At 53.5% G+C, this 12,357-nt stretch overlaps 1 protein-coding gene across 6 annotated transcripts in view; it reads right to left on the bottom strand.

Annotated features, from left to right (window-relative positions):
- SH2B3 (SH2B adaptor protein 3) overlaps positions 1-12,357 on the bottom strand; it is a 37,535-nt gene that overhangs the window by 22,107 nt on the left and 3,071 nt on the right. For 5 of the 6 annotated variants that reach the window (XM_061384816.1, XM_061384811.1, XM_061384813.1 and 2 more), the window contains exon 2: positions 4,343-5,149. In XM_061384816.1, the coding sequence (XP_061240800.1) occupies positions 4,343-5,122 (780 nt within the window). In that variant the 5' untranslated portion in view covers positions 5,123-5,149. Of the gene's footprint in view, positions 1-4,342; positions 11,032-12,357 lie in introns of those variants that run through there. The other variant, XM_061384812.1, reaches the window with a different exon arrangement.

The following is a 12,357-nucleotide window of genomic DNA, read 5'->3' as shown; positions in this document are numbered from 1 at the left end:
TTAGTTCACTTGCCAGAGATGGAAGCTGCACCCTCTGCACTGGAACCACAGAGTCTTAACCACTGGACCATCAGGGAAGTCACTGCCTTTGTTTAAAGTTGCTCCCATAGGGGTAGGGTGGGGGAGAGGAGAGAGAGACTCAAGAGGGAGCTGATATATGTATAATTATGGCTGATTTGTGTTGTTGTATGGCAGAGAGCAAGACAACATTGTAAAACAACTTTCTTCCAATTAAAAAATAAATTAAGAAGTTGCTCCCATAGACAACTCCAGGGTCAGAGGTCAGAGGTCAAGGCTGCCCAGTAGGCAGGCACACTTAAGACTTCTAGTCTAGGTATCTTCAGCCTAGACTGGATGATCCAAGTCACTCCAGGAAACATTCAGAAGAGCCTCAGGCTGTTCTAATCCCGAAGCTAGGACCTGCTCACATACCCTGTGGAGGGGGTGGGAGATGCCCTACCAGGGCTGCTTACTTTGTGGGGGACACCCAGGTCACACAGCAACTCTCAAGCCTGTGAAAGAGGCCCAGGTGGCCTGGGGGGAGGGGCGAGCCCAGGGACCCAGCTGCCACCCCCAGGTCCCACTTCTCCGAGGCCAGACACCACTTCTGAGCCCTAAGAACTCTGACAGCTGCTCTGACCCTGGGCTCCTGAAGAACAGGAGCCTTGATCGTGCATCCCAGCCAGGTACCAAGGGCCCAAAGCAGTAAAAAAAATCTGCACTGACTTATTACCAAATAATAAGTCCCCAAATCATTTCACTACAACAAGAAAGAACTACATTTCACTACAACAACAAGAAACACCAGAAACGCCAAGCCTTCCCTGTGCTGGGCGCTCAGCAGAGGCGCCCTCCCAGGTAACACAACAGCCACGCAAAGTGCGAGCTCTGAGAAGCTCAGCTCAATAGAGGAGGAAGCTGAGGCCCAGAGAGGTGACACCACCTGCCTAAGGATCTGCAGCTGAGAAAGAAGCGAATTCATTGTTTGAACTTGGGTCCGCCTGACTCCTGGCACTGTGTTTTCTAAGACGGTTTGTTTTAAGCAGCAGCAGTTCTTAAAAGTTTTACAGGGAATCGCACATTATCATGCAGGTAAGACCATGTATCTGGGATGTTATTTGCTTTTCATGGTGTCAGAGCCTTGAGACTTTTTAAAACAATGAATAAAGTTTTTATCTGCACTTTCCAAAAGCTTCATGTTACATCTGGAATAAAATACTAACTCTTCACAGGACCTCCTCCCCTGCGAGCCGTCTTCCCCTTCTGTGACCCCACCACGTTTCTGTGCTGCTTTCTTAAAAACATGCAAAATGCTTTCCCATCTCCGTGCCTTTTCCCTATGCTGTTCCTGAAACCCAGCGATTCTTACCTCAGTAAGATCTTAGTTCAGGGACTTCCCTGGTGGTCCAATGGTTAAGAATCTGCCTGCTAATGCAAGAGATGTAGGTTCGATTCCTGGTCTGTGAACCAAGATCCCACATGCCACAGAGCAACTAACCCTGACGCCACAACTGCTGAGACCGTGCGCTCTGAAGTCTGAGAACCTCAACTAGAAGCCCACTCACTGTAACAAAGACCCAGTGCAGCCAAAAAACAAAAGATCTCAGTTCAAAAGTCACCTCCTCAGTGGCAGCTCAGTGCTTAGGACTCCGTGCTTTCACTAACGAGGGTGCAGGGTTTCAATCTCTGGTTGTGGAACTAAGATTCCCACAAGCCTCACAGCACAGTTGGGGGAAAAAAAGTTACCTCAAGATTCACAGTTAAACTTTGGTGATTAAGACAGTGTGGTGTTGGCATAGGATAGACACACAGGCCAATGGAACAGCAGGTCCAGAAGCACACAGATGGACACTAGATTCAGGCTGACAGTAGCATCACATGAGACCCAATGGGAAAAAGAGGGTCACATCAGCATGCAGCACCAGGACTGGAAGAGCTGTGACCCCTGCCTCACACCGCAGTTCAGGGTGGATCTTGTGAAGGCCTGTCAATATGATTCAGCCCAAACAATAAAGCTTTTAGAAGACAAGACAAGAAAGATCTTCATGACCCTTGGTAGGCAAAGATTCCTTTAATGGGACAGAAAAAGCACTAACCATAAATGAAAGCAGTTGATAAACTTTAGACTACATTAAAATCAAGAACTTAGGTTCACAAAAGGATTCCATTAAAAGAGTAAAAAGATAAGCATAGTGCAGAAGATGATACGGACAAAGAAAGTGCCTTCAGGGTATATAAAGACTATAAATCAATAAGAAACAGACAGACAACTCAATAAAAATGACAAACACTTGAAAAAAGAGCCAGTCCCAATGGCCAATAAACACATGATAAAGTGCTCAACTTCATAAGTCCGGGAAATACAAATTACAGCTGCAATTTGAGATACCAGTATACATCCATTGAAGAGAAGAAAAAAAAGACTCATACACTGCTGATGAGGATGCAAAACTGTGCTGTCAATTTGTAGAAAAATTTAGAGGTTTCTTACAAAGTTAAACGTGCACTTACCATATGACCTAGCACTTCTAGGAATCTACCAAAGGGAAATGGAAGCATATGTCCATACAAAGACCTCAGAACAAATTTCATTACAGCATGATTTGTAAAAGTCCCAAAGCAGAAACAATCCAAATATCCACCAATCGGTAAACGGATAAACAAATTGAAGGACATCCATACAACAGACTGGATTTACTCAGCCACAAAAAGAAACAAATTCTAGTACATCCAAGAGCACGAGCAAATGTCTAGAACATACTGGGTGAGAGAGGCCAGACATAAAAACCAACGTACTGTGCGATTCCGGTCTTCCTAGGTTGCCCCAGTGGGAAAGAACCCGCCTGCCAAGGCGGGTTAGATGTAACAGATGGGGGTTCCATCCCTGGTCAGAAAGATCCCCTGGAGGAGGGCATGGCAACCCACTCCAGTATTCCTGCCTAGAGAATCCCATGGACAGAGCCTGGCAGGCTGCAGTCCATGGGGTCCCACAGAGTCAGACACAACTGAAGCGACTTAGCACGCACACACAGACTGTGCAATTCCATTTATATGAAGTTCAAAACAGAGAAATGCAATCCATAGGGGCATGAGTCAACGTGTGTGGGGGGGTGGGTGCTGATGTGGAAGAGGTGTGAGGGAGCCCCCCAGGGCACTGGGCCACTGGGTGTACAAACACAGAGATCCTTGTGAAGTTTCAGACGCACTTCACACGGCTCAGCATGTGAGTATGACTCCACAGAGAAGTTTAAAAAGGAAAGGTACTTCACACAAGGGGCTTCCTTGACAACATCCCATCCCACCCCCAAATTAGGACCTCCTCCCAGAGGTTCCATTTCTTTCTTTCAGAACACAAGATACAATTTATAATTCCAAGTTCATTGGTCATTTTACTCCTTCAATAGCCCCACCAGGACACCAGCTTCCCCAGCAGCTAGTGCTGAGCAGTTGCCAAACAAGTATTTTTTGAATGAATGAGTAATTGTTGGTCTCCTCCACCCAGACGGTGACCCCCGCCCCCACCCCCCAGAGCTGGGATCTGCTTTGCTCACTCTCTAGACTAAGGGCCTAGGACATAACAGAACCACAAAGAGAAGGGAATTACAGGCCACAGGATCCCATCAGCTTGACACATCTGGTCAAAGACGGAGTCCTACAGGTGTCCAGAAGACAACGAGCCTTCAGCCTCAACTGCACCACTGGAACTGTGTCCCAAAAGACCCCCCCCAAAAAAAATCTAAACTTCAAAGAAAGTAAGACATTCACAAAGCATGGAAGGCCTCTAAGGAATTCCACCACAGTTTTTAACTCCTTAGGAGAAATCCTCCTATTTGTCAGGGTCAACCTGGGTCAGGCTTTTCAAGGACCCTGAACCAGGCTGCCACCAGCCCACATGATGCCCATGTATGGTGTCCCTGGATATTCTACAAAATCCCTGACCAGTGCTGCTGAAAACTGCCAAGGCCGCTGGAAACAAGGCTGAAGAACCATTCATCACAGCCAAGAGGTGCCTAAGAACACATAACGACTACATCAAACTTGGTGTCCTGAGGCAGAAAAGGGACCTTAGGGGAAAACCAGGGGAATCCAAAGGACCCTCAGAGTCCAGTTAACAGTCACGTTCCAACGTTTATTCCTTAATTATACGACGAATGTGCATGGCATTGTAACAGAGAAACACGAAGCAAGGCTGAGTGTGGCATCTAAGGGAGCTCTGTACTACCTAAAAATGGGAAATGATTCTCTGAGGGAACAGTTTACTTTTTAAAAGTCCCCTGGGCACTCTGCAGCTACCTGCTGGGAAAGTGTCACCACCCGGAGCCACGTGCGCGCGGGGTCTTACCTTGGGCGGGTCGAAGAGCTCTAGCAGGCGGTCTGCGCCGTCGGGGCCCGTGCGCCGCAGCGCCAGCCGCCCCCGCTGCCAGCGCGCCCCGCTGTCCATGGAGGCCTCGTCGGCCAGGCTGTACCGCAGGGTCGCCTCCTTGAGGGCCTCGGGCGGCGGCTCCCGGGCCAGGCTCCAGGGCAGGAGCTTCCTGGCCAGGCCGGGCCTGGCCGGGGCCTCGCCGGCCTCCCCGTTGGTGGCGACGGGGCCCGCGGGCAGCTCGCCGGCTGAGCGGTGGCGGAAGATGTGGCGGAGGCTGTGGCGCAGGTGCCGGAGCGAGCAGGTGGCGGGCGGTCGCGGCGGGGCCAGCTCCTCTGAGCTGCGGGCCTTGGGCAGGCCGGGGGCGGGCGCGGGGGCGGCGGGGCCGGCGCCCGGCTCGGCGGGGGCCGCCTCGGCCTTGGCCGGGGACCCACGGCCCGTCTCACGGTAGTCGCGCGCGGGGGCGGCGGGGGCGGCCCGGGGTGCCGGCGGCCCGGGCGCCCGGCCCTCGCGCACTTCGCGGCAGAAGTAGCGCTGGAAGAGGTCGGTGAACTGCAGCGACACGAGCTCGGCGCGCAGCGGCGCGTGGTGCGGGTGTTCGCGGGCGAAGAGCCAGTACTGCCGGGCCAGCTCCCGGGCCGCGGCCACCGCGTGCAGCTCGCAGAACTCGCTCCAGCCCCGCGGGGACGGGGCGGCCGCCGCCGAGGTGGAGGCCGAAGACGCAGACGAGGCCGAGGAGGACTGCAGGGTGGGCCCATTCATGGCGGAGACCGAGGTGGAGTGGCCAGGCTGAAAGACACGGTGGGGAGTGCGCAACAGAGGAGGGAGTGGACGGCTGGGCAGACCACCACAATACCACTGCCAGAGATGCTGGTCACCAGGCACTACCTCAAAAAGCAAAAATTACCTTAATACCCAATGCTGGTGAAATGCAGCAAAATGAGCACTCCCCTACAATGTTGCGGGTACTGGGGGAGTACAGCCTTTTGGGCCGGCAGCTTGGGAGGATCATTTTCAGACCTAGTAATTCCCCTTGTAAGTAGTCAAGAGAAACAGTTTCCCACCTGAGCAGAGACACGTGTACAGGACAGTCCCCTTCCAGGTGTTTCCTGCCCCAACATTTATAATAGGGAAAAAGTGCTGTGCTTAGTTGCTCAGTCATGTGAGACTTTGTGACCCCATGGATTGCAGCCTGCCTGTCTCCTCTGTCCATGGGATTTCCCAGGCAAGAATACTGGAATGGGTTGCCATTCCCTTCTCCAGGGGATCTTCCTAACCCAGGGATCGAACCCAGGTCTCCCACATCACAGGCTGATTCTTCACCGTTTGAGCCAGGGAAAAGGTAAATTCAACCTAAGGGCTTCCTAGGTGGCTCAGCAGTAAAGAATCCTCTTTCGAATGCAGCAGTTGGGAAGATCCCCTGGAGAAGAAATGGCAACCCTCTCCAATATTCTTGTCTGGGAAATCCCATGGACAGAGGAGCCTGGTGCACTACAGTCTATGGGGTAGCCAAGAGTCTCACACGACTGGGCGACTAATAACAACGAATACAACCTAAACGCCTATCAGTCAGAGACTGGTGAAACAAACTGGGATACGTCTGCAGGCCAGAATGTGCTACAGCATATTCCAAAAGGAAGAAGATTGATGCTACCATCTTGGGACGTCTCCAGGGCACAGCATCAAGGGAAAAAGCAAACCACTGAGCAATACAAACCATTCATGATCCCATTTACATGAACATACAAAGCAAAACTACCAATTCTTATGTGTACATAAATGTATTTAAGTGATGGGCAAGAAAGATGTGGCAGGAGCAAACCCATGCAGCAATAGTAGTGACCTGTGGGGAAGAGTCAGAAGTTGGGGTGCAAGAGGGGAAGTAACCAAGGAAGATTTATTACTTGTCTCTAGAAAATCTGGTTAAGAACATGGCGCCTGGAGCCTAGATTCAAATCCCACTGCTTACTAGTTGTTACCCTGGGTTCGTTGATGTCTTTCTGCCTTGCTTGCCCCATCTGTAAAATGGGGAACATGTTGCACCTACCTCATAGAAGTGTTATGAGGATTCACTGAATTAAATGGAAAGGCTTTGGAACCTAAGGAAAGCCTAATAAGTCTTGTAATCAATGTTACAATAAGAGTGTATTATTGGTGTAATAAAAATAAACATAAAAGATAAAAAGGAATAAACTAACAAGACTCAAAAGGGGTACAAAGGTACTTCCTGCTCTGATGGGGGAATGTTGGGACAGGTGACCCTTGCCTGTTCATCGCAACTGGGGCTCCTACACAATCAAAGTGCAGAAGCCCCCTACCCTCTGCTGTCCACGGTGCTGAACCCTGGCCCTCTCTCCTTACCATCAGTACTGTACTTCCTTCCAACCTAGCCAGGTTGGGCCTGGGCCCCTGCTGAGGACCACACACTCATGGACGCCTACTCACCCTACCCTGATATTACTGAGGACCTACTGTGTGCCGGGCACTGTGCTAGGCCCTGAGGATACAGGAGCGAACCAGACAGAGAAATTCCTGCTCTCCTGGAGCTACATTATACACAAACACACAAAAGTACTGGCTGTGTGCCTCTCATCGGACCTCTCTGAACCCTAGTTTCTTCATCTGTCAAATGGGGAGCAGCACAGTATCCACCTTCTAAGACCTTGAAAGAAGTCCTTGTAAGGGGACTCAAGGTGAGACTCTGAACCTAGAAACTGGGGTTCTTTCTGCCCCACCCCATTCTACATCTCCATGTCCTAGTGGTGACCCTGCAGCCGATCACAGCAGCATAGCCCAGAAGGCATGCAGTGGGTGCCACTGCTTTAGCTGGGAGGGTGCTGTGCACACACTTGACAACTTTGCACACTACAGGGCCCTTGGCAGCTACACACAGGAGGCACTTTGTACACAGTGGGCAGAAGGGAAGGGAGAGGGGCCACATGTGTCCTTGGCCACCACACTCCAAGAAAACCACCCTGTCACTGAAGGAGAGGGTTTTACCTGAAAGTATGGGTAACCTGTCCTTGGCTAACCCCTTGGCCACCCCACACCTTGATACAGCACTGTGCTCACAGGTTGGGGAACCAGATTCCAGACCCAAGTGCCTGTCCCATCCACAAGACCTTGTGTGATCGGCCCTCACACTGGCTGCTGCTGGGCCACTGCATCAGGTGTCCCTGTGCCCTGCCTGCTCCCAGTCTCACTCAGAAGCCTTCCTTGAGCTCACTGGTGACTGAGTCCTGAACTTGTCTTTCAGCACACGTGCTCTCATTCAATCACTGTGATTATTTAATGAGTGACTCTCTCCCCTACCAGACTGTGAACTCCACAATGCCAGGAGCCACTTCCAGCTCCAACCCCAAGTCCTAGCATGCAGCAGGAGCCCAATAAACACCTGCGGAATGAATGAAGGTAGGAATACAAGAAGCTGGCTGGATTTGCAACCTCTGGCTCCTCCAGCAGGTGTGTGCTGGCCAGCATTCACTGATGAGCACTTCTTGCTGGGCCAACCCACTGCCTGGGCACCCAGGCCTGTCCCTTTGTCTGGAACACCTGACCCTGTCCGACCCTGTACATCAGAGACCTGAAGCCCAGCTGCAGGACCAACCCTGGGAAGAGCCTTCTCAGAACAGCTGTGCCCACTCCAAGCTCCCTCACCACTCAGGCAGGGGCCAGCAGCCCTCCTCACTGGGCCCCCTACTCCAGTTCCCCACAGGAAGAGTGGTGTGTACTCAATACTTGCTAAACATCAGGCATTTTTATAACTGCTTTTGCAAAACATTAACTTTCCCAGGCTTAACAACAGCACTAGCAGGTAGGGTCAATAATTGCTCCCATTTTACAGGTGCTTAAACTGAAGCACAGATCTCCCATGGCTAGCGATCAATGCGAACCCCACACAGAAGCCCCCCACAAAACACCTGATCAGTGCCCAAACGCACACCACAAGGAAGACTTAGTGCCCAGTGAACGAGTGTCCAGAGGAGAAGACAGAAAGGCCTCACTCAGGTCCTTCTGGTGTTCAGACAGTACAGCATCTGCCTACAATGCGGGAGACCCAGGTTCAATTCCTGGGTCGGGAAGATCCCCTGGAAAAGGAAATGGAAACCCACTCCAGTACTCTTGCCTGGAGAATCCCATGGATGGAGGAGCTTGGTAGGCTACAGTCCATGGGGTCACAGAGTCGGACACGACTGAGTGACTTCACTCACTCAGGTCCTGCTGGAGTCAGGAGGCCCCAGCGACTCTGAACAAGTGGTTGGAAAATAGCCACAGGGTGAAAATTTTAAAAACAACAATAAATGACGCTATTTCACACTATGTGCCCTGCTCTGTGCTAAATACTTTGCATTTTTTCACTTGTTTATTCCCCATCGGCAGGGGCAGTCCCAGCATTATGCCCATTTGATGATGAGAAAGCCAAGGTGGGGGAGGAATGGTCTGTCCAAGGTCACAAGGCCCACAGGGGGCACAGCTGGGATTAAAAGCCTGTTCAGTCGCAGGGAGCACCAGCCATAGTGAGCAGTACTGCTCACCGTCCATCTCCCTCAGCATCTGCCCCAGCAGCCAAGGGCCACGGCACTCCGGCCCACTCCATGGGGCATGTCAGAACAGCAACTCCAGAAATGCTGAAGTTGCATGAAGTGGTGAATTCTCAGGGTTGAGGCGGGCTGCTGTTTGACAGTCATACTCTTGCAATCATGCCCCTGACCTTCATGGACTGACAAAAGGCTGAGGGGCTTTGAGAAACCCACCACCACAAATGAGCTCACCACGGTGGAGATACCAACCAAATCTGGGTTCACATCCTCATTCTGCCACTTCCTCGCTGTGTGCTGCAGGAGAGAGGGCTCCCCTCCCCATCTGTAAAATAGGTTCATATTTTTCTCTGGACATTCACTAGGAGCATTCTAAGAACTGCTATCTGTGGGGTCCTCAGCACAGGGCTCAAGAAACAAGTGGCTGCTGCTGTTACTATTGTTCGAAAAGAGGGGTACCAGCTCCAGAGAATATCAAACCCGCCTGCTGTAAGAAGCCACAGGCAGAGTCTCACAGGCTTCACTGGCTGGGCCAGGAAGGGGGCAGGGCAGGGGGGGTGGGTCACAGAAGCCTGAACACAAGGCCTTCTCAGGGGAGAAGCATTGCTTAGGCAGCTCCGGCAGGAGCTCTGGGCAGGAAGCCACCAGCCAGAGCACTCAGCTGTGGCCTGTGTTGGGGAGGGGGCCACGCCTGGGAGCTTTCCTGGCCAGGGCAGGCAGCCAGGCCACAGGAAGGTGGTCCCCTCTTTGGGCCCTGGCCCAGGAGGTAGCATTTACTGAGTGTTTACTATGTGCCAGACACAGAGGAAGAACAACTGATCAGATCACGCCAACCCTGGGAACAGGGCCTAGAAGCTCTTGGCAGGAAAAGCAACTACTAATGACCTGTGGGTTCCCAGGAGCCCCCCAGGCTTCAGCTAGCAGGTATGAGGAGAGGGGTCTTTGGCGCATTTTTTCCCCTCCAATACCCTCCCCACCCATGGGAGCATCTAGGAATCTGGGCAACCAAAGGGATGAATAGCCGTCACAGAGGGCCTGCAAGCCCTGGGGGTCCCTCCCCACTCTTCATCCAGGGCTTTGAGAACAGGGAGTTCTGCTGGATAAGGAAGTAGGGGTCCAAGATCTCCCCAAATCCCCCAGCAGGGTAAGGGACAAGGATGAGGCAACAAGAACAGTGAGATCGGATTGCATTCTGGCGCCCCACCCCCCAATTCCCCACCGCACACCCACAGAGGTGGGGGCAGCTACTTCTGTGCCCATCCTGGGGCTCACGTCGCAGGGGAGGGGAGGTGGGTCTGCCTTTCAGGCCCCCAAGTTTAAAACAAGAGTGTCCACAGCATCCCTGCTAAGGGCAACCTGCGGCGGGCTCTGAAGCCTCAGCCAGTGCTTGGCGGGGACCCCTTGTTCAGGCAGATAGCAATGCATCCTACACCAAGCCTCAGGACCCCAGAGACTGAGGCTCAAAGCCTCTCCTCTGTCCCATCACCCCGGGTAATAATGGAATCCGGGCAAGCTAATATTTCCTGCTGCATTATCAGGCCCAGGTGCAGAGAAGGCCCTTACCCACCTGTGGGAATTTCACCTGCCAAGGCTCAGGGAGAATATTTTAAATTGTGTCAAGTGAACTTAAAATGAGCCAGTTCAGAGCCTCCATCCGCACCCAGGTCTACAGCTCACAGATGTTTAGGCAGGAAGTCTTACACCATCTGAGGAAGACGTCTCCTCCAAGGAGCCCTCCAGGTTCATTCCAGGCTGCTGGAAGCATTTCTGCCTCTCATGCCTGCAGCACCGACTTTCTCTGGGAGCCCAGATCCCCCCTGTCCAAGAAGGCCCAGAGAGTTGAGGGGATTCCAACACACAGCCTGGCAGGAGGCCCACTGCCCTTTCACACCACTCATGCTGGGTCAGACTGTAGACGAACCTATGGGAGGTTCAGAGCAGAGGTTCTGGGGCCCTAGGGAGGCTGAGAAGTGGGGTCTCTCCTAGACCACTGGGCAGCCAGGGAGCCCTGAGGCACTCTCTCTGGGGTCACCGAGTGCCCGAGGACATTTATCACACCAGCGCAGTCTGCCAGAACAGGAAATGTCCTCTGGCTTCCTCTGCCCCCACCCCCGCCTGACACCCCGGCCAACAGCCCGGCTAGGCTTCGGGAGGTGGGGAGAGCCAGGCCCATCCCGCCCCCCCCCCCCAAGAATAGGCAGAACTCTCTAAGCCACCCCCATCCCAGGACAGGACTTCTCCCTTTAAGTGCCCCTGGGTGGAGGAGAGATGGCAGGGCAGCCTGTCAGCTCCACGTGTCCCAAGGCCCCCAGACGGTGTTGCCTCTTCAGGATATCAGGACGGGAGCCCTCAAGCCCTCCCGCTCCTGTGCGCCTCTCTCCACACTCATCATCCTCTCTGGGACTCTCTTCCAGTGACATGACAGGAGTGCCAGCTCTCAAAAGGACCCATTTTGTGCCAATGGTCCTCTTTTGTGTCCACCTCCCCTAATCGCATTTCCAGGCCGCCAGCCCCTCAGGGCCAAGGCCTCCCCCTCAGGCGCCCTGTGAGTCTGCTCCCGATGAGCCGGGCACAGACTTCCTCCCCCCAGGCCTCCCTGGGGACATGCAGGGCAGTGGCAGGCTCTCCCCCGCTACACCCCAGCCAGCGGGGTGGGGGCCCACATCCGGGCAGGCCCCCAGGGGCTCCGCTGCCTGGTTCACGAGGAAGCCTGCAGCCCGGCCCCCCTAGCCGACCCCTGACAGGGTGGCGTGGGAGGAAAAATCTTCCAGCCATCTGCTCAGCTGCTGGGTTTCCGGACGGGGCGGAGCCGGGAGACACCAGGAGGACTTGCTCTCCTGGGGAAGTGCCCCTTGCCCCTGCGGTCAGGAAGGACTGAGCGGCCCAGGGATGACCATTGGGACCCCAGAGTCCCCACTGAAGAATGCTGGTCATCCAGGTTTCTGGGCCCAAGTCAGTGGTGTCCAGCTGCGGTTTGGACCTGCCCAGTCCCTAAGGGACCTCAGGCCCCGGAAGCCAGGGAGCTGGGGCACAGGGCTCCTGGGTCCAATTAGGCCTGACTCAGCCAGTGACCCTAGCTGAGTCACTTCCCCTGGGCAGCCTGCTGGCCTCAGTTTCCTCAGGGAGGGAGGGCAGCTGGGAACAGGGTCTGGCTGGGAACAAGCAACTTGTATTACACCTCTGGACTCTCTGAGGCAGGCTTCTTTCGTCTGCCAGATGGAAGCAGCTTCCTGTTCTGCCCCGCCAAAGATGCTGACCACCCCACGGCCCCCAGGGACCATTTTCCCAGGAAACCTGGCAATTAAGTGCCAGTCTCCCTCTCAGGCATTAACAGCAATAGCTCTTATTAAGCACCGACTGCATGCCAGGCACTGTGCCTGCCTCTTCTCGAAACAAACCTATTAGTGCTCTCATTCATAGACAAGGAAATCCACAGCTCAGAGAGGTTAAGGGACAAGC

Source organism: Bos javanicus, chromosome 17, assembly GCF_032452875.1.
Source record: "Bos javanicus breed banteng chromosome 17, ARS-OSU_banteng_1.0, whole genome shotgun sequence".
NCBI classification, from domain to species: Eukaryota; Metazoa; Chordata; class Mammalia; order Artiodactyla; family Bovidae; genus Bos; species Bos javanicus.
This window is presented reverse-complemented; position numbering and strand designations above follow the sequence as displayed.